We start from the raw sequence: 22,796 nt of genomic DNA, 5'->3' as shown, positions 1-22,796 counted from the left end.
TTTCAATCACTGTGTTACTGAATTATTCAAATCTGGTCACCCTTTCTTAATTAAATTAACATTTTACTCTATACACATGCTCTTTATATGAAGTGAATGCAAACATGCTACATTTTTGTGTGTATATACACACATGCTTTTTCTTTTGTTAAATGTACAGTGGTACCTCGGGTTACGAACACCTCTGTTAACGAACTTTTCGGGTTACGACCAGCTCCGGCCGCAAAAATTTACCTCGATTTGCAAACTCCGCCTCGGGTTACGAACCGGATCCGCGGCCATCTTCCCTCCCGTGACACGGTCCGCGGCCATTTTTCTGCCCGACACGTGGTCCGCGGCCATTTTCCACCCGACACGTGGTCCGCGGCCATTTTTCTGCCCGACACATGGTCTGCAGCCATTTTCCGCCCAACACGTGGTCGTAGGGAGGGGGACTCTCCCTCCAAGCAATAGCCGCCTCCCTGTCCTCCACGCCAGAACAGATTAATGGTAATTACATTAAACCTTATGGGGAAATTTCCTTCAGGTTGCGACCAATTCGGGGTGCGACCAGAGTCACAGAACAAATTAAGTTCGTAAACCGAGGTACCACTGTATCTCCATATGTTTCTTTAATTTCTTTACTTCTTATGTTTCATTCATTCAATGCAAGAACTGAACATTTAGTGTCGCTATCACTAAGAGTCAAAGTATCTACACTTGTTAGGTATTACTTAATTTAAAGAATGTTATTTGAATTTCAGTCCCAAGAAGAACACCATGGACAAAGTACCTGTCTTCGTTCCCGACGGGTTAAAGAACTGCCATGAAGAATTTGCCAGAGCATCCTTGCAGCAATTTTTGAATCAATCCATAGCAACCGGAAGCCATGATAGTAATGCTTCACTTCATCAATAATCCTCTGTCCAATAGATTTTTTAACTACCGCTTCTTCTACTGTTGGACTATAAATAGGCCCTCCTTCTTCTAACTTCTTATTTTTGTCCTTAAGAGACTTCAATGATTTTTCTATTACAGAGTCATCATTTCTGGATGGTGAAGAATGCCAGTTCCGTACTGTAACCCAACAAGGTCCTGAAACACCTCTATTGGGAGACAGACACCAGGAGTCAAATGATCTCTGAACTATGCCCTGTCTTTTTTCTGATCCTTTTGTCCAAATGTAGCTATCTTTTGTACAATAAATGTAAGGTGAGATATTAGTGCAATATTTAAAATGAACAGGCCTGTAAAAAAGAAAAAGTAGATTTTAATATTAATAGCACATGTTATACTTTACAATTCATCCCATTTATTTCTACAATTACCATAAATTAAGTTGGCCCACCAAAACTAACTGCATGATTGAGAAACTTCAATTTGTTCTCCACGTGCAAATCCTGCAGTTTATCTACTACACTATCCAATACACCATCCAGCCATGTTAACAAAGGATGTTTCATGTTACAGGTCTCCATTCTTGGTGGGGACAAAAGCAATCTTCACTTCTCTGGAATGGCTTGCCCCCCCCAAGTCAGGATGGCCCCCACCCTTTAATATTCAGGAGGGTGGCTAAGCACTACCTTTCTGCAGAGGCTTCTGGGATCAGAAGTTACCTACCAAGCTGTGATTGTGTCATCCGGTGATTTACATTAAAGCTGATGGATATAATTATGCAGCGAACTATTAATTATGGTTCTTTTACATTTCTATTTATTGCACAATTCTGCTATATTGTGTTGAACTGCAGTATAAGCTGCCTAGTGTCCAGGACATAAAGTTCCACTAAATTAATTCATTTTAAAAATAGCTTATTAGGTAACAGTTATAAAATTCCAATTATCAGCAATTCTTGTCCCATTATTTTGACAACAACCTGTAGTTGTTGTATACAACAAGCAGTGACAAAAAGCAATACTGTACTTGCAATAAAGAACTTTGGATTTATGAACTTTCAGAACTATTATTTCCAGTATTACACCGGAAGAACGTACTACAAATCAAGCTAAAGACTGTTGGCTTTTCCTCACTAGGAGAGACTCACTTCCTGAGAAAATATCTGTGGGTGGAGAAAGAATGGATAGAATGGATATACTATTTACAAAGCAGCTGACAAAGTACTCCATGACATTCTGATCAGCAAACTACTTAAATGTGGGCTGCATAAATAAGTGGATACATAGTTGACCCAAAAATCATTGTCAAAGAGTGCAGGTCAATGGTTCCTCATCCAACTGGAGAGAGGTAGCAAGTGGGGTATCACAAGATTCAGTCCTGAAAGAGATACTATTCAACACATATATTAATGAACTGGGCAAAGAGGTGAAGGGAATGCTTGTGAAATTCGTGGGCTCCCCTTCATTGAATATGTTCAGGCAGAGGCTATAGAGTCAATGGCTGAGGATGCCTCAATTTAGATTTTTACCCTGCAATCCACTGATTAAACTTGATGGCCTACATCCAACTCTATGATTCATTCATATGAAGCATGTATATAATTAGATGTTTCTAGGCATAAATACCGCAACTACACATTTGAGTCTGTGAAAACACAAAATGCTATGACAACAGAAAAAATAAAGAGTTCAAAGAGAGAAAATGCTTAACGGCTAGAAATTCTGAGCTTACTGCTTAAACTTTCAAGCAGCAAACCAAGATGCTCCACCAAAACACTGAAGAAAAAGTGTTTAGTGATACAGTTCCATAGAAACTGAAAATGAGCATGGGGAAAAGGGTTATGAGTGAGAAATAAATTTATCACATAAGAGGAATAGATGAATTAAGGGAATTTACAAAAATATGAGAAATTAACAAGAAGCCAAACTTGAAGATTTAAAAATCAAATAGTATCAGCTTCATCTTGTTCTAAAACAAATTTTTCCACACCTACAGGGTTTTTATACCCCAACGCTAAGGACTTAAGGAATATTTAAATATGATTCCATCCCATAGATTTATACTTCAGTAAATGTGCAGCATTCCCTAAGTTATTAATCCATACACAGTCCTTATGTGTATGCTTCACTCCGTGAGAAATGGAGAACTGTGGTAATCTAGCTATTCCTATACTCCAACTAGCCAGCATATAATCCTTCTAGCTGAGGCTGTTGGGAGTTTAGGTCGGGATTATTTTTAAGCAGGTGTCAGAAAAGAAAGAATGTTAAGACGTTTTTCTACCAGCTTTCCCACTACAATAATATTTCCATGAAGACAAGAACCCCTGTAGAATACCTGATTTGTATTTAATGAATCATAGTAATGTGTGTATGTACCTGGAAATAAGGTACTGTATATATGTTACTTGCCTCAACAAGTGGCACCTTATCTGCTTTGTCTGGTTCAGGAGCAAGGACACTCACAAGGAACCCTGTATCTGTAAGCTACTCTGGGAAATCAAAAACCATGCTGGAAGATGGTAATGGCAAATCATCTCCATACAGTTGCAAAGTGAACTACTACTTCATGTAATTATCAGGAATTAAGGGTACCCTGGGGCTTCTTTACCAACTCCTGTAGGAGTAGGATCCTTTAGGAGCAAAGGCAATGCACCTGTAAGAGCTGATCACAGTGAGCCTCTTCTCTGGCTGAAACGGGGGGGGGGGGGGGGGCTGTGCTGAAAGAAGCCCCCAACAGGAGTAGAGATGGCTGGAGAGTAGCCAGGCTAAAAAGGAGATTGGTGCTAACTGGGCTGGCCTGGTCAGGGGGCTGCCAAAAAGGAAAACCCACAATTTCTGAGCAGCGACCGAGAAAACTCTTTCCACCTGGAAAAGGAAAACAGCTGGAGTCATATAGGCAATGAAAGAAATAGTGGAAATCTTGAAAGGATTCTAGCCAGTGCATAGATCCTGAGCCAAGCTAACAGAGTTAAATGGTTAAGTAGAGCAATGCCAGTTTAGAGCTATTGCTACACAGGCTAAAAATCTACCACCTTTTCCCTGGTTCTTCATTGCATTACCCAGTTTTCTCCTGGCATTTTCCTCATGTGTTGGAAGAATATTTCTGGAATTTCACACTAACCTATAATTGCCTCTTAGCTAGAGACACAAGAAATGAAGAAAAAAATGATTTTAGGGCTGGGTTTGTTTTTTTGTTTTTGTTTTTTTTAAATAAAAAGCTGTGGTACATGACTTTTGTGGCCAGACATCACTGCTGTTATGCTGGTGTGAATCAGCGAGAGAGAGAGAAAATAGGGAGAAGGTGCCCAGGCACGGCCTTGTGCTGTCACATAGCAAAAGAAACACAACCACCTCCATCATCCCTGTGAAACAATTGTCCTCCTTAAAGGCACAAGCATACGTAACTGTAAAAGTACACTGTGACAAAGGCTTGAAAAAAACAAATGAAATACAGTCAGGTCCAGAAATATTGGGACATCGACACAATTCTAACATCTTTGGCTCTATACACCACCACAATGGATTTGGAATGAAACAAACACAATGTGCGTTAACTGCAGACTGTCAGCTTTAATTTGAGGGTACGTACATCCAACTCAGGTGAACGGTGTAGGAATTACAACAGTTTGCATATGTGCCTCCCACTTGTTAAGGGACCAAAAGTAATGGGACAGAATAATAATCATACATCAAACTTTCCCTTTTTAATACTTGGTTGCAAATCCGTTGCAGTCAATCACAGCCTGAAGTCTGGAATGCATAGACATCACCAGACGCTGGGTTTCATCCCTGGTGATGCTCTGCCAGGCCTCTACTGCAACTGTCTTCAGTTCCTGCTTGTTCTTGGGGCATTTTCCTTTCAGTTTTGTCTTCAGCAAGTGAAATGCATGCTCAATGGGATTCAGGTCAGGTGATTGACTTGGCCATTGCATAACATTCCACTTCTGTCCCTTCAAAAACTCTTTGGTTGCTTTTGCAGTATGCTTTGGGTCATTGTCCATCTGTACTGTGAAGCGCCATCCAATGAGTTCTGCAGCATTTGGTTGAATGTGAGCAGATAATATTGCCCGAAACACTGCAGAATTCATCCTGCTGCTTTTGTCAGCAGTCACATCATCAATAAATACAAGAGAACCAGTTTCATTGGCAGCCATACATGCCCACGCCATGACACTACCACCACCATGCTTCACTGATGAGGTGGTATGCTTAGGATCATGAGCAGTTCCTTTCCTTCTCCATACTCTTCTCTTCCCATCACTCTGGTACAAGTTGATCTTGGTCTCATCTGTCCATAGGATGTTGTTCCAGAACTGTGAAGGCGTTTTTAGATGTTGTTTGGCAAACTCTAATCTGGCCTTCCTGTTTTTGAGGCTCACCAATGGTTTACATCTTGTGGTGAACCCTCTGTATTCACTCTGGTGAAGTCTTCTTTTGATTGTTGACTTTTACACACATACACCTACCTCCTGGAGAGTGTTCTTGATCTGGCCAACTGTTGTGAAGGGTGTTTTCTTCACCAGGGAATGAATTCTTCGGTCATCCACCACAGTTGTTTTCCGTTGTCTCCCGGGTCTTTTGGTGTTGCTGAGCTCACCGGTGCGTTTCTTCTTTTTGAGAATGTTCCAAACAGTTGTTTTGGCCACGCCTAATGTTCTTGCTATCTCTCTGATGGGTTTGTTTTGTTTCTTCAGCCTAATGATGGCTTGCTTCACTGATAGTGACAGTTCTTTGGATCTCATCTTGAGAGTTGACAGCAACAGATTCCACATGCAAATAGCACACTTGAAATGAACTCTGGGCCTTTTATCTGCACATTGTAATTGGGGTATTGAGGGGATATCACACACCTGGCCATGGAACAGCTGAGAAGCCAATTGTCCCACTACTTTTGGTCCCTTACCAAGTGGGAGGCACATATGCAAACTGTTGTAAATCCTACACCGTTCACCTGAGTTGGATGTACATACCCTCAAATTAAAGCTGACAGTCTGCAGTTAACGCACATTGTGTTTGTTTCATTTCAAATCCATTGTGGTGGTGTATAGAGCCAAAGATGTTAGAATTGTGTCGATGTCCCAATATTTCTGGACCTGACTGTATTTTCTAAATACAATTTATATATAATTAATTTCATTAAATAACTAGATGACTTACATTTGATGTATGGGCAGAAAGGTAACATGTAAATATGTACATTTATATTGCACGCATTTTCAAATTTTGAATTCAAAAGTCTATTATTTCATCGCTGCCTCAAAATTTCCACCCACTCCTAGCTACCATTGAGATAATTTGTTCAGAAGAAATCTAATTCTGTGGACATTCTTCTCCTCTACTATTAGATGAAAAAGGATGTATTTTTCTGCGATAATTAACTATGCTCATAGTTACAGCTTATGATATACTGATCATAATCATTCATGGACTAGAGTATCTCCAACAGATTATTAAAATTAGTTTTTTTGCTTTGAACAAACTTTTTTAAAATATTCTTACAAGCATACTTGGAAAATGAGGATGCACAAACCTTGTAGAATAATTGCTTTAATAATTGTGCTTTAATGGTATTTTTAGCTTACTGTGGTTTGCCATTAACATTCAGTATGAACCTCTGCCTTCTGTACTCTGGCTGTACCTTACAATATTTGGGATATTTATGGTATCTATAAATACCATATATTATGGTATAATCAGGATAATAAACATTTTCTACTGAAAATAATTGCATAGCATTCTATAAACTCCCCTTCCCCTTCCCTATAATTCTCTGATCTGCCAAACAAGAGATAATTATTTCCATCCTTCCTATCCTCTAAAAGAGGGGAAAGCAGCTTGTCACCCTTAGACTCCAGCACCAATAACTCTTTAGGTCACCAATAACTCTGTAAGCCATATGGCCACAGAGGATAAAGGCTGGAAGTCATAAATATTTTGAGCACCACACTTTGATTTTCTGTGTTTTAGATGGCAGAGGTCCTTTACCATTTCCTTTCTGGATTGGACATTTGGAAATGTATTTCAAAATTACCCTGCTACTTTGGAGAAAAAGAACTAGCTTCTTGCTTTGCACTACACATTAGAAATACTTAAAAACTGTGACAACTTTTATTATTAAAGTTCAAGCCTATTCATGCTAAGCCAAAATAGAATAACAGCCTTAAAGACAACTTATTTACCCCAAAAGATGTCAACACACCTTAGGAAAAGGTAAACACAGATAAAAATCCTGTGCAGTGCCTGGCTTCTCACCTTATCAACCTAAGGTGAAATCCAGCTGAAACCAATCCTGCAGAGCTCCTCCTCTCCAATAAATGTGTACACATCTTACACTTGTATGTGAGCATATGAACGTGTCTCCAAACAAACTTGCCAGAAGCTATACTCCACAAAAGTGCCAGAGGAAAACAAAATCCCATAATTAAGAACTACTTTTAACTAGTAAAATGTACTGCCTATAAAATAAGGTACCTCCTCCATCTTAATAGCAAACATTCATCACATATATACAATTTTCACACAAAATACACCTGCACACAACACACATAAACACACCCTGTTCACCTTCCAACACAAACAAAAAATAATAGGGGAGGATTGAGATGGTGGAAGGGATGGCTGCATTGGGAAGGGATGAAACAAAACTGGATGAATATGAGAAGTTGTAACTGAACAGAAATGGAAAAAGAATTAAAGAGAAAGATCTACGTTGGTACTGTAAAAAGGTAAAAGAGCTACACAAGCATCACCTTCCAATCAAGAGCTAGACTTTAAGCTACTCCTCAAAGAATGTCTTAGTCTTTTGCATGTTTATTTATTACAAACATACATATACCACCTATTATAAGACCAGGCTGGTTTTCAGCAGCTTCCTCCATTCTATAAACTGTCAAAATAAGCAGGTTATTAGTAATAGTGCTACGAAGATGTATACTTACAAAGGTTTTATTAGCCTCATGGAGGAACAGTTAAAACAAGCAAGGTTCTCCAAATGACCTAGAAGTAGGGGGGAAAAAAGCAGTCTGTGTAGGTAGGTTAGAAATAGATAAGAACATTATACTTGTACCAGCATGGTATCAAAATAACCTTGTTCACATACTACTTGAATACTTCAGGCAGAAATAATGCCATAATTAGGATCAAGCACAAGAACTTATAATGGATTTTGTGAGAGCTAGCATGGCAAGAGGCCATTTCAACTGTAATATAAAAAATGCAGAGCTGAGCCTGATGAATTCTATTCTAGGAACAAGGACAATGGGTGTCTGAATCTAGCTGGTTTCTCCCAAAGGCACACTGTGCAGAAAGTTATTAATGCAATTCTTATGGGCACTATATAAACCACAACTGCCCTAAAGGAGTCTCATGGACCTAGGAAACCTTTCCCTGAGAAAGAGCACTAAAGCGACCATGAGAAACAGAAAATATGGTCCCTGGAAGTCCTCAGAATTCAAACCACTGAGACTGAAACAACAGCCTCTGATAGTGAAATTATAAACCTCTTTTAGCAATACTATGGGCAGTCATTGGGCAACTGTGGTTTACTTCATTTAAATATATTAGGTAAATAGGAAAAAACTCTGAGTCAAGTTTCCACTCAATGCTACGTAGGGAATTGCACACAGTTTTCTCAGCAACAATAGTGAAGTAGTTTGCTTTCTTCCATTATGGTTTTTTGTTGTTGGTTTGAGTTCCTAGACTAGCCTACATGTACATGACCAACATTTTCAGTAGATTTAATACCTTGTAGAAGTAACAATATTCTAGGGCTGGGAGAATCAAGCTACTATTTCCTGCCACTGTCTTATTAGCTGTGAGCTGCCTTTGATGCCCGTACAATTATAAAGGGAAGACATACATTTAATATATAATGTTACTGTGCGATTCACAGAGCTGACAAAAAATACTGCCATGGTGATACCATCTGTACCATTACGTTTTCTGCCAGGCAAACAGGCAGCTGGCGATTCACTTTTTAGAAACAAAGGATATGCTTTTTATTTTCCTGTGTTCACAATTCCTGAGCAAGCAGACATTTATTATCAGGAATATTCAACATATATCGGACATGAAAGAGGCAAATACCAGTCTGTGGGTGAAAAACAAAAGCCTCTGGTCTGGTTCGTAGTTGTTTGGCACCTCACTGCCCATGAACAGCCACAGATTCATAATTTACTGGCTTGGTGGTCCTGAAGGGCTACCCCAATTCTAAACGGAAGGCAGCTGCTCCTCTTCGGAAGTAACTGCCTTTAGTTATTTCCTTTGCCTTTAATCTAGTTTGGGTCGAGGCTATTTAAAAGGGGCGACCTAACCACCAGTCCGACCACGTTCCCACCCCTGAATGCAAACCAGAGGACGCGCTCTGCTCCCTCTATGTAGTTTTACTTATTTTGGGAGAGGGAGCATGAGACCGCGCGCACAAATACCTGGAGTTCACGAATGTCCCGAAAGGGCCTTAAAAGCCGCCAGGTTTTTAAGCCTCTCGGAAGGGCATTCCAGTCAGACGCCTTCTCTCGCCTCAGGCGTGAACAGATTACCTGAGAATACCCCGGAACATCCCATAATAGTGCCTCAGACAGGGCAGCCCGCCTGGCAGAGTTCTAAGGCCCCCACGCGTCTCGGGCCGGCTCTCCCTCCCGGGGCTTCCACGCGCCCTCAGGCCTGCCTCGCCTTCTCCTGCCGAGCGCCCGCCTGCGACGGGCAGAGGCGCCTTGGTTCCACACCGGGAGGCCGCACCTTTCCTCCGCCCTTCCCGCCCGGCTGCGCGGGCCGAGAGGCCTCCCGCCGGCCTCCTCCCGCGCCGGCGGTGCCCGAAGCGAGGACCCCCCTCGCAGTTCTCACCTGCTGCGGCGGCTTCCCCGCTCCCCCGCCGGGGAAGGCCCGGTGCCCTCCGCGCGCAGCGGCTCAGCAGCACGAACGCCATGCCTGGGCCTCCTAGCCGGTCTTCGCCTGGGCGGAGGCGGAAGTCGCCCCGGTGCAGGCCGGGAGATGGAGTCTTCCGGCGCGGCGGCCACGTGCTCCAGCCGCGTCTCCTTGGAGAGCGAAGGCGCTTCCGGGCAGCGCGGGGTGCCTCGCGCCTCTGGCTTGGCCGCGCTTGCTGGACTTCCTGCTCGCGGAGGTCCCGGGGAGGCTCCGCTGCTGCAAAGAGCAGTGATGTAACGCAGAGGCGGTCTCTGCTGCGTGTGACAGGCCCACCCCGCAGACCCAGTGCACGAAGTCCTTGCGAGCTTCTCTCTCCCCATCACTTCCAAAAGGGAGGGAATTCCTTCCCTTTTTTTCCCCCTTTTGGTTTTTTATCTACCCGAGAGAGATCCTGGAAACTCAAAAGCTTTTAGAGGGCCTAGAAAAACTATAATTGTTTTTTTAAAAAGGCAGGCAAGTTACTCTGCAATAGGAGATCCTGACATGACTTCATGGTTTGCTATGACTAATTCATAATTTCCACCCTGGGAGAAAGGAAAAAGTTAAGGCATTCATTGTTCCAGCTCAGTACAGGAAAAGTCGCCTCCCTCTGAATTCATTCAGTTGCTGATTTTAAGCCTCATAATAAGCCATGATTGAATCGTTATCAGTTGAGTGTGCTACAACTGGCTGACTTCAGAAATAACAAACCATGATTTTCAGGCCTCAATGGCTGGTTTGCATAGCATACAAACCAACATGCTAAAACCAACATGCTAATCCAAAAACACATTAACCCAAAAGTGGTTTGTTAGATTTTGCTTCATTTGTCCTGGAAACAAAATAAGTTTGGGAAGACTAAAGACAACATTACAATTGCATTGGATTATGAAAGATCAAAACTGGAAATGAAGATGAACAAAGAATCTGAGATGGAGAAACAAGAAATGGAGGGGAATCTAGGATGAAGAACACAGTCTTCATTTTGTGCTAACTCCATGCTTTCACCTCTATGATATTTCATGATTAAACAACTATTCTGCTTAGCTATGTATCTTTTGTTCAAAATGGCATAAGGTTTACCCTGTCGAACTCTTCAGTTTTAAAGTGACCTGTCTTTTTTGACTAGCACGATTTTTTCTATTAGTCAGCAAAGTATTCCATAATCACAATTTAATACAGTCAAATTGCAGAAAGAAGACAGTTCTGAATTTCCAATTATTAGAGGAATGACAAAATCCAGTGCAATGGATCCCTATCTGTCTACTTACCATTGCCAGCTGCCCTGAAACAAGTCCTGGACAACCTCAAGCCACACCCCAAATATCTATGTGTGTGATACAGGTACATCTATGTTCTAGAATCCATATTTTTTAAAGAAAGGCTAGGGCCAGGATCTCTCTCTCTCTCTCTCTAAAATCAATGTAATTAAAATTAATAGATTGCCCTCTACATATGCCACTATGTCTCTATTCTGTCACAAGCATACAAACGATTGTCACATAAGAACATGCATCCTACGTACACACATCACCTCCCCAGCCAAAACAAAACAAAACAGTGAGGGAGATGGGGTAAAGAAGTAGTGTATCAGCTCTGAAAGAACAGAGAGGGGAGGAACCCAGCTGAATAGAAATCAGATAAGGGAAAGGATAGTTGGGCAAGGAAGGAAAGAGAAGAGACTTTAAAAAAAAAGTTTTTATTAAAAGATTTTACATATATAAGTACATTCAAATAAAAAGATATAGTAAATGTGAAAGAGAAAAGAAAAAAGAGACATAGAAAAAAGGAGATAGAAAAAAAAATAAAAGAACAGAAAACATGAAAAGAAATATAAAAAAATGGCTTCCAATCTTCCTCTCAGAAGTTATACATACAATTCTAATCAAACCTCTCTAAGATTACATCGTAATCCCCTTCTTTCTATAACATAGTCTTCCTAACCATCAAAACCTTAAGTCACAAAATCATTCTTTTTTATGCAAAAAATCCATAAGGGGTTCATCATTGATGAATGTCAATAATGATCTTTCTCTAGAAATGTCAATAATGATCTTTCTGAAAGAAGTCATTTGGCCATCTCAGCAAGTTCTGTCAATTTCAGCAACTATTCTTCATGGTGGGAAATGCTGAATCTTTCCATCTTTGTGCATATAATAATCTCACCACAGTAATTATATATTGAAATAATCTTTCATGACTCTTTTCTAACTGTGTATCCATCAGTCCTAAAAGGAAAAGTTCTGGCTTCAATTGAGTATTAATTTTTTAAATCCTCTGTATCAATGTGTGTATTTGAATCCAATTTTTTTAGCTTTTTTACACATCCATCAAGCGTGATAAAACATCCCTTTGTGTTGTTCACATTTCCAACATACATTTGGAATGCCTTTATACATTCTAGATAATTTTGCTGGTGTCATGTACCGATGCAACATGTTATAAAAAATCTCTTTAAGATCATAACATAATGTACATTTAAACCTTTTGACCTCATATTTTCCCATTGATCCCTCTGTATATTATAACCACAATTCTTAACCCTTTATCATACATATTGTACTTTAACCTGTTCTTCTTCCATTTCAAATTTCAAGAAAAGTTTATATATTTTAGCAATTACATGTTCATCATTGGTACACATTTGCATTTCAAATTCTATACTTTGCTCCATACCATAAATACCATACCATTTATCCATTTAAAATTTTTCTGATAACTGTAAATGGGAAAACCAATGACAACTACATCCTTCTGCCATCCTTCTGCTCTCTTGATTTAACTTTATATTCCTCTTGGTGATTCTCCAATAATTCCTGGTACGTTAACCATTTGTCTTTGCCTGTTGTTTCTCTTCTGTAAAATGCTTCTTGTGCTGAGATCCCTAGAGATGTTTTTGGGCATGGCCTTGGTTTATATCTATTCCATATTCTCAATATGGCACGTCTAATATTAGAACAAACCTGATTAAGGTGAAGTCTCCTTCAAGTCCAGCTCTACTCTGTTGACCACATGGACATTCCATTCTTGGCAACAATGTGGAAGTGGTTTGCCGCTCTCTCCTTTGGAGATGTTTTCTTAATTTCCTAATCCAAACTACAGCCAAGATCAAAATCAGCCAAGAATCCCTTGACATAAACTCAACTCCAGGTAATATGGACATGTGCATGAAGTTTTACTGGCCACAACAGAGAAGTCAGTTGTCACTGCCTTTTTCTGCTTATGACCATGGCATTTCCTGATAGTCTTTTACCCAGTAATACTAAGGATGCCAAATCCTATTTAACTTTTTGATCTTAGCCAGTCTTGGCTAGGTGTTGTTTAAAAAGAGTTATATTCAGCAAACAAGCAACTCCTCTCCGGAAAAGGTACATCCACTTTAGCTGGGAATTTATCAGTTTCCCCATTTAACATCTCTCAGTCACCGCATAACAACTTCCACCCTATGTTCACAGCTAATTATTTGGGGAAGCGAGGACCATCTTCCTATCTAAAAAATAGATAGTCTTGTTTAACCGACCTTCGCTTATCCGACATTCCGTCTTATCCGACGCCCCTAAAAAAAAACACAACAACACGCATAAATCGGCGACAAGAAAAGTGTGCCGCTTGTTTGCAAGCGTGAGTGTACCCTTTCTTGTTGCTCCTGACGGTGCGGCACCGCAACACAAAAATCGATTGCAACAGGTGCAGCAGGCGCGCACGTCTAGCCTATGACGTTTAATAGGCTTTTTCTTAATTCCTCCCTATTATCCAGCATTTTCACTTATCCGATGTTCTGCTGGCCCGTTTATGTCGGATAAGCAAGACTCTACCGTATTCAAAACCGTTTAAAATACTTGGTTGAAATAATGTATGTGAACTTCTTTTCTCAAGATGGAGAGAATGCCTGTATTAATGTAAAAGTCCACCCTATTTTAACCTTGAACGTTGTTCTATGATTCCAGAACATTGGATTGAAAAAATATGGTTAAGTTAACCATGATTAAGAATGTCACACAAACACAACTCTTCAGGATGTCCATTCCAAATTTGTGAGAGCAGAAATTCACATACTGTACGTCTAGCCAAGGAGCCTCTGATCTTGGAGGGAGCAGTATTTTTAAGAAAGCATTTCCTGCAGCTCTTAGCATCTGGTCTGGTTTCATAGCATGAGAGATGGGCCTGGAGACAGTGAGACAGTTTATGGCTTTTAAAGGCAGAAACTTGCATTTTACACTGTGCTTGGGGAGAAAATAGCAACTGTGTAGAATTTTCAACAGGGACATTATGTGTTTCTGATATTAACTGACAGCTAGCTACTGCATATTGCATTTTTTCTGAGTAATTTTTAAGAGTAGAAAACATAGTAGTGGACAATTCAAGACATAACCAAAGCATGGAGAACTGTTACTGAGCACCAGAATGGTTGCAACAGACTCATTTAAAATTGACTTATTTAATTGTGCACTTATTTTAGGAAATGTATATGGCTGCCCACCTTACATATGAATGCTGGGTGATTAACAACAGTCAATAAAAGCAGTATAAAATCAATGAATCAAGCAAAACAATCAAGCAAAATTTTTTAATGTATTTATATATTTTATGTTTTTAATGTTTGTTGTGAATCGCCCAGAGTTCCCCCATTGGGAGGAGATGGGCGGTTGAAAAACATAATAAATAAATAAATAAAAAATAAAAACACAAAGTGAAAACAATCATAGTAAGTAACCAAGACACCATAGACTCAACCATACAACCCACACCTACGTTGGGCTCATCTAACATCCCAGCCCAGCACCTGCGCAAAAAGGCAGGTCTTCACAGGCTTCCTGGAGGCCAGAAGGGTCAGGGCCCTCCAGATCTCAAGGGGGAGACTATTCCATAGGGCAAATGCTGCAACAGAGAAGACAAGATTCCTCGGGCCCACAAGATGCTACTGTTTAATAGAGGGGTCCTGGAGCATGCCCACCCTGTCAGTTGTGGTGGGACAGGCCAAAACCCTCAGAGATAACCAATCCCCCAAGTAACCTGGCCCTGTGCCATGCAGGGCTTTCAAGGTGATAACTGGCACCTTAAATTGCTCTTGGAAGCCACTGCAGGTCACACCGTAGTATTGTAACCTGGGCAAACATCAGTGCGCCCAAAACTGCACATGCTGCTTCATTCTGGACAGTTGAAGCTTCTCAGTGTTTTTCAAGGCCAGCCCCAAATTCTAAAAGTATATTTGCAACTGCTGCCATCTGGAGTCCAGAGATAGCTAGGATGTGGGGCTGTGCAATGCTTTGGATCTGATTCCAAAAAAGGGCTTCAGAGCACAACTCTTTCCAGCAGCTATAACCTTTCTCAGGATCATAAAGCTGCCCTCTGCAGATGTAGCATGATCCCAGGAAAAGACACTGCTACTTTAAAGAGTCAAAGTCAGTTACTAGGGGTACATCCCCACAGGCTCTCAAACACCTTTTTGAAATTGAATCAAAGGCATTGCACAGCCCTGTAAGAAACACTCCAAAACTGTTCTTTCAGATAAAGTGGAATTCCATGTGGTTTTTACTCACCAAGAGCACTTCTGCAAAATAATTCCAGCTTTTGCATGTTTAGCTCATGAGGGAACAAAAAATCAGAATGTTTGACAAGGAATAACAGAGTTGGGTGTCATCAGCATACTGGTGGCACCTTATTCCCAAGCTCTGAATGACTTCTCTTAGCCATTTCATGTAAATATTAAACAGTATGGAGATATGATGGAACTACAAGCCAATGGCTTGAATGGTACTGTTCCTGTCTCATTTTTGGGGTATGGCTTGATAGGAAGCTGTAGATCAACTGAGAAGTAGTGTCTTCCCAGGCCCAAATCAATCAGACCAATTCCAAATGTTATGTATCAAAATCCATTGATGACTCAAGAAAAAAGTTAGTGGGGGAACCAAAGTAATCTCAGTGACAGAACCCAGCTAACTGAAAAGCGATAATCTATATCCACCAGGTCCACCTGGAATTGAGGAAAAGTAGGCAGAGTTTGCTTTTCTGCTTCTGGCAACAAAACATATTTACTCTGGAAGAGTGATAATTAAAACTGTATCAGTTGACTGATTCAGGCTACAATTCATTTGAGAGTGAACCCTTTTGACACTGAGACATTCTGGGTGTCCAATATGAATGTGCCACTCCCCTATATCATCACACGGATGGTCTAGTTTCAAGAAAGGTGATCCCAAACCCTCTGAGCCAACCCCCCCCCCCACTACTCCAGGACTGTAATGATCTGCCCTTTACCATGAAGCCGCCATGCTACCCATGGGAGTAGCAACGCAGGATCAAATATCAAAAGGCACAGAGGTGGTCAAGTACTTGCTGGCAAGAGAGCGCCTCTGGAACATGGCAGTCTACTCAGGGGAAACCCAAGCACCAGCTGAGATGAAGCAGTGTTACTCAATTCTCCAGGTATGCTTTGCAGCCAGATTAGACTTTATGAGCACCAGGTAAAGGTGGGGTATAAAATACAAAACTCTCTGATTAAGAAAGGGTTGCTTGCAACTACTATCTGTGAGTTTTATTTCCTAACCTAACCTAACCTAACCTAGCCTTTGCGGCTTGATCTGTAATGTATCCCATCTTTGATATCTCAGCCATGACCTTTGTTCTCGTCTTCATCTTTTGGAATTTTATCTAGGACTCCAGCAGGTTTATTTTTGATTTCTAGACTGAGTTCTGTGTCCTTCTGGCAGTTGTGAACTCCTTTGAAATGAGATCCCAAGACATATAATTTTGTTTTTGCGCTCTAATTTGTTGTAGGAAAACCACCACACCCCATTTGGCTTTTCAGTCACAGTCTTTGGCTTTAAAGGGTGTTGTTTGAGTTTATAGAGATGGTGCCAGTTGCAGTGAAAAGTAACTCACATGCAATGGTGTTGACTAGAAAGGACAGCTGTTGTGAGCTGGGTCCACAGGCTGATGCTGAGGGCATTTCTGGGCTATCCGCATCTTCAAATCCTCAGAGCTGATCTCACAACGGCCTGCAGTTGTCTCTACCGTAGGCTGTTGTGAACCTCCCAGAGCTGACCAGCGCTACGTCCAGGGGCCAACAAGCGATTGCCAAAATGGTCTGCCTGCCAGCCTTCCACACTCCCGCTCCCCATCGACGCTTTGCTGCTGTCTCATGGAAGCCGACCACAGAAACCTCGGCCCACCAGCTGGGGAGGGAGAACCAAGGGGCTGGGGAAGGAACTGGGAAGCGCGCCCATTCTCCACAGAGGCGCGGCGCTCTGGGCCTTTGTGTTGTAAAATGGGGGGGTTGTGACTTGACCTCTCTGAGCCTCAGGCCGGAAGGGAAGGGGCTGCCTTGCTCCGTGGAGATGCTAATACGGGACCCCGCGGGCATAACGCTACCGCAGGAGCAGCGCCGAGGCTTCGGGTCAGCAGCTCTCCGGCTGGGTGGAGCGCGGCGAGGACAATTGCCGGCGTCTCAGGTTACAGCCCGCCGCGTCGACGGAGGAGGCGGCGGCGGCGGCGGCGGGGACCCCAAGAAAGGCACTGATTTCCTCTGGGGGAAGCCCACCCTTGCGCCCGGCGGGCACCTTCTCTTCCGGGCCCGTTCCCTGCTCCTTCGCGGGCTCCCAGGCTCCGGGTGGCGCCCGCTCGGACGGAGGGCGGCAGACGGCCCCAGCGAATCTCTCCGGCCGAAGGTGAGCGAGCGAGCGGACGGGCGGGCGCTTGCTCCCCGGGGAAGAGGCCGCCCGGCGCCCGGCGGCGCGCCGACCTGGCCCGGCCTGGGCGGCGCCGCGTGCGCCCCGTCCCCGCTGCTGGGAGGCTGGTTTGAATGAGCCGCTTCAGGGATTGCGGCGCGAAGGCGGCGGCGGCAGCCAATCAACGCGGGGGATTTTTCGCGCTGGTTTTGGCTGGAGGAGGAGGCGGGGACCGCGGGACGGGCGGGCGGTTGGTCGGCCGGCCGGGGCGGCAGCGGGGCGAGCCGAGCCGAGGCAAGGCAGCGGGCGCCGTCGCCGGGGATGCCAGAGCCCCTCGGAGCGAGCCAGGTCAGTCCAGCCGGCGGGGGCGCCGCGCCGCGCCTGTGGGCGAGGGGCCTTTCCCCGCCGCGCCGCTTCCTCGGGGCCGGGGCGCGGGCTGCGGCGCTCCCCGCGGCTGCTCGGGGCCCCGGCAGGGCCCCCCTCGGGCGACCTCCGCGGCGGCTTCCTGCCCGCGCAGCCGCGGGGCGCCCGGCCTGGCGGGCGAGGGCGCCGGGCGGCCGGTGCGCCCTGCTCTCCGCCTCCGCGGCGCAGCTGGGGCGGTCCGGGCGGCGTCCGCGCCCCGCGGGTTGCCGGGTCCGAGCGAGCCGGGTGGCCGGAGGGGGCCGTGGCTGCTCGCGGGGAAGGCTCGGTCGCCGCCGCGAACGGGAGAGCGCGCCCCGCGCTTCGGGCTGGGATGCTCCGCCTGGCGCGCGTCGGCTCGGCGGGGGAGAAGCGGACCCTCCGGGAACGGAGCGGGTGGCGGGGAAGCCATGTTTGATTCATTCTCTGGGCTGGCCTGATGGATGCGGGAGCGCTGCCTTTGCGCCCGAGGGAGGGGGAGGGAGGCAAGGAGGGAAGGGGCCGTGAACCGGGGTGGGGAGGGGGACCCCCGCCACGTGCTGTTGGGCTTTATTTCGCCTGAATGCAGGACGGGCAGCCATGAGGAGCATCTCCTGCGTGCTTTGGGCGATTCCGGGGAACGCGATCTCCGCCTCACCGCTGTGGAGGAAAAGGAGATGTGAAATAGGCCCGCATCCACACGAGCTCTGTGGCTATTGCCCAACCCAGCCCCTGCTTTTCAGAGGGAAAATGCCCCAGTCCGCCTCTCTAGGCCGAGCTTTCTCGAGCTGTGCCGAGAAATCCCGCTTCTGTTCCAGAATACTGGCGTTTTTCTTCTTCGGGGATGTGCAGGAATTCGTGCACCCTGCGATGTGTGCAGCCTGGATTGGTTCCAGCCTGAAATGTAGGATCTGTATCGTTAAAAGGCATAGAAAGGGGGAAGAGTAAATTCTTCTAAGGGTTGGGTTTCGCTGTAGCCGTAAGAATATCAACCTAGTGGCTCTGGAGTTGCAGTGGAGTCTTTAAGCTGCTCTGTAAACAAGATACATTCTGTGTGGCCTAAGGAATGGAGAGTGAAAAAAACGATAAAGAAAGGTTGAACTGAAGAAGATAAAAATTGGATAGATTTTTAAGAGATGTGGATAATTTAAACGTATTTACAGTACTGCATACAATGCCATTCTAATGCGAATTCAATAATGGCATATTAATGGCATATATCTGTCTCAGATTATATAGGCTTTTTCATTCTCAGTGATTTATTTTTCCATGAGCTTTGGGGTATTGATTTTGATTTACGGTTCCCTATTTTATTTTGTCACTGTTACATTTCTGAACTAAACTATATTTTATGTCTATTAAAATATACACATATCTTGAATAAGTATTGCTAAAACAGTTGTGTATTGGTAATGATAAGGCTTAGTTTTGTGACTATTTTACTTAAATATATTCATACTCATACATGTATACAATAGTTGCAGGCTTTGTCAGGACAAAAAATTCATGGCACTAGTGCCATATCATTGGTCCCATTTAAAAAAAAAAAGTTAAATCTCCTACTGCCTTAGAATGGTACTCTGCTTTTAGTCTTATTACATTATATATCAATCTGTGCACGTTTATATAGAAGTAGGTCCAACTGTATTTTGTAGTTTGCTGGCTTAGGGCAGAAGCCCATTGAACACAGTCACTGTTTCTCAAATTCAATGGGATTGAGCTATCAGAGCTGTGCAGGGCTTTGGAGTTTGGATGTAGCATTTCTTGAGGCACATATCAGACTGTGTGATCCTGGAAAAGACGCAGCTACTTTAAGGAGTTGCTGACAGATGCTGTATAAGCATCCCACATGTTCTGGAGGGCTGCGCAGCCCAATGAAATAAGAGGCAATGTGTTAATGGCTTGAAGCAACCAGCATCCCACGTTGGTAGGGTGAGGGCGGCTTTGTGTCTGAGTGACTTACTCTGCATGCTTGTGTATGGCAGACACAAAAATATTTTTTACTCAAGTGTAATATGAGGGCCTGGTAGTCAGGTGGGGCCTTCCAAACTACCCAAAAATCTCTGCATTTTAATTACGTCCTCAAATAAAGATTTGCTGGGTGTGGACTTGACAGCAGGCCTCAGATTCTCCTTACCCTTAACAATAATTTGAATTCCCTGGAAATGCTAAGTATTACAGTCTGGATGTGTTTCGTTTTGCCATAGAATGATGCATGAACCTAGCCACTGGTTTGTGAACTCTGGTTTAATGGTTTAACAGGTGTGACCCTTAAGCCCATGTGGTTTATTCAGTAAGCTGTTGTTTACTGATAGATGTGTCTCCAACCTGTGGTCATTGGCTTTGAAGGCCCATAAAAGTTTCAGAAATATCCCACAGGCATCTTCTTTTTGTTCTTTTAAAACGAGGGTCATCCAGTAGTCCAACAAAAGCCTTGTTTCTCACCCAATTGGTCATGTAACTAGACTGACAAAGAGAAAGCAGCTTTATCCCAAAGATCCCAACGCTGAGCATTAACATATTTGAAATTTGAAATGAATGAATTTTTGTTCTAACAAAAGAAAGTAGATTTTTCTTACCAATTTTGATAAATGGTAGATCTATGCACATTTTAAAAATGATTTGGAATTAATCTGTTCTACTATGTAAAACAGGGTCACTTACCAAGGTTTTGTGTTTTTGGTTTGGTTTGGTTTGTTTTTCTTTGTTGTTTGCAAACCTGCAAATCAAGATGCTGTTGCTTTAAGAGTTGTGTTAACTTTAATGGCTGGATTCCTTTAGCAGCAGCTTTTTTTTAGTTTTTTATGAATCCCTGAAAAATATAGGCTACTTTAATTAGTAGTGGTGTGGTTCTGTGCTCCCATAAGGTTCAGCTCACATCCTACGAATCATTTAAGTGTGTACAGCTCTTTTCTCCAAGTACTCATTCAAACTATTAATAAAAAATGGTGAAGTACAGTATAAGGCCCTAGACAAAAGTGTGGAACCTATTTGGTGGTACTTCAGTTTCATGGGAACTGATGATGAGTATTCCTTGAGTATGGTTTGTAATTCATCTATATAGTCACTTAAATTGTCCTGTCATCTAACCCACAATTTGCTAAGGGATCAAGAAATGAGATAAAGTTAGTCTGAAAGACTTGTTTCCGACAAATCCTTCCTGACCACTAACAATTACTGCATTGTTTTCAAGATATTACAGATTAATTTCGTTTATGATCTATTCCAGAACATCATCAAGTTTCTTTAGTATTCTAGAATTCATTTGGTCCTGGAGATTTAAAAAGTAAATAGATATTTCCTGAGCATGTTTTCCTGAATCCCAAGATTTAGTTCTTTCTCTTAACTCCTGTTCTTCCTGTTATATGGTCATTTCTCCCACGTTCCTGCTACTTCCATTTCCTCAACTAAGGCTTTCCTAAACATACTCTGTTTGACTTGTTGTATATTACTCTGCTCTCTGAAGGAGAACGTTTCAGCAAGATAAATTGGGAATTTCCTGAAAGGAATTTGTCTGACAGAACTGGTCTCCCCAAGGATGTCAGGATAATTCATATCTCCCATCATTACTACATCATGCTTCTTCGAAAGACCTGATATTTGTGGAAAGCATCATCTACATACTTCTTGGTGTGGTGGGAAATGGACACCAACAACTGTACTCCTTTTATTTATTCCTCTGCTTATTTCAACCCTATGTAGAGAATCTTGTTTAATTCACTTGCAGCCAGTATGGATTTTTTAAAAATATAGACTGCAACTTCTCCCTTTTTGTCTTTCAATTCCTTTTGGGTAAGTTTTTTTTTCCTTCCATTGCTAGCATCTAATCGTGGGAGACATACCATCAGATTACACTTATTAAGTGATACTTGCTTTCCAGTACTAAAAATCCAAGTTTATCTTTTCTGTTACCTCTACTTCCAACATATTTATTTAATTTTTTTAATCCCACCTTTATTATTTTTATAAATAACTCAAGGTGGTGAACGTACCTAATATTCTTTCCTCCTATTTTCCCCACAACAATAACGTTGTTTCAACATTTTTATCCCTGAATAAAAGCATTCAGAGAAATTTAGTTTAAAGCTCTCCTGATCCAGGTTACCAGACTCTTTTTTGCTAGTCCTTGTGGGATGCAACCTGTCTCATGACTGCAGTCCTTCATCTGGAGACCTTGACTCAAGCAACAAGGTCTTCCAGTTGATATTGTTTACATAGTCTAATGCACCTGCTCAGTTATCTTCCATGGACAATGTCTCATCATCCTCCAGACATTTTTTCCTCTCGAACTCCAAAACCCATGGTGTTGCATATGTTTTTTTTTTCAATACCATTTTGTGCCTATAGGAATTAGCAGAAAAAAAATGTATTGGCAGTAGACTCGGTAAATACTGGAAATTGTTTTGTCACATCCTTAATATTTGCTCCTGGCAAACAGTGTGTTTCACCCACTGATGAATATAGTTGGCACACATTTGTTTCAGTTGCTCACAGTACTGAGTCACCAACTACCATGAACCTTCAGTTGTCTCACTTGATGCAATTACAACTTCTTTGCCTGTCAGGGATCCATCATCCTGTCTTCTGTTCATAATCATATTTGATATTTATCTCTTGTCTTTATGAATAGACCAAACTTGATTACCTTTGTTGCATAGTATTAGTTACTTAGGCATTGCAATGGCATGCTTCTGCCTCTTAACATGCATACATCATATAAAATTAGGCTGGGCTGAAAAGTTGTTAAAATTTTTAATTTAAGGCAGTGGATGTAAAAGGAAGTTTTACTAATTTCTTTTTTCCAAATATTCCTGCTGATTGTTGAAATAGGCAGACTCCTGAATTTTTTTGTTACAATAGTCTAACATAGCTCTCCTCCTACAAATCTTAATTTTTAAATTTTTTAATAAAAAAATTATTTCTAAAATGCTTACAATAAACATAAACAGAACAATAAAATGGTTAAAAAGTAAGA

The 22,796-nt window shown here is 42.6% G+C and overlaps 2 protein-coding genes across 3 annotated transcripts in view; one reads left to right on the top strand and one right to left on the bottom strand.

Moving 5' to 3' along the window:
* The window catches only part of LETM1 (leucine zipper and EF-hand containing transmembrane protein 1), a 33,392-nt gene extending 23,543 nt beyond the window's left edge, over window positions 1-9,849 (bottom strand). The window contains exons 1-3 of the mRNA XM_088139431.1: window positions 9,717-9,849; window positions 7,814-7,871; window positions 773-1,226 (exon numbers count right to left, since the gene is read on the bottom strand). Of these exons, the coding sequence (XP_087995557.1) occupies window positions 773-1,226; window positions 7,814-7,871; window positions 9,717-9,798 (594 nt within the window). The 5' untranslated portion in view covers window positions 9,799-9,849. The remainder of the gene's footprint in view (window positions 1-772; window positions 1,227-7,813; window positions 7,872-9,716) is intronic.
* Window positions 9,850-16,204: 6,355 nt separating this feature from the next.
* The window catches only part of NSD2 (nuclear receptor binding SET domain protein 2), an 84,288-nt gene continuing 77,696 nt past the window's right edge, over window positions 16,205-22,796 (top strand). Inside the window, exon 1 of one of the 2 annotated variants that reach the window (XM_088139428.1) lies at window positions 16,205-17,443. The gene's annotated coding sequence lies outside the window, so the exon portion shown is untranslated. Of the gene's footprint in view, window positions 17,444-17,593; window positions 17,792-22,796 lie in introns of those variants that run through there. The other variant, XM_088139429.1, reaches the window with a different exon arrangement.

This window comes from Python bivittatus, unplaced genomic scaffold, assembly GCF_059951505.1.
Source record: "Python bivittatus isolate LINGU-HERP-01145 unplaced genomic scaffold, Pbiv_v1 ctg000210_np1212, whole genome shotgun sequence".
Taxonomy (NCBI): Eukaryota; Metazoa; Chordata; class Lepidosauria; order Squamata; family Pythonidae; genus Python; species Python bivittatus.
The sequence above is the reverse complement of the archived record's forward strand: the minus strand, read 5'-3'. Positions and strand labels throughout refer to the sequence as shown.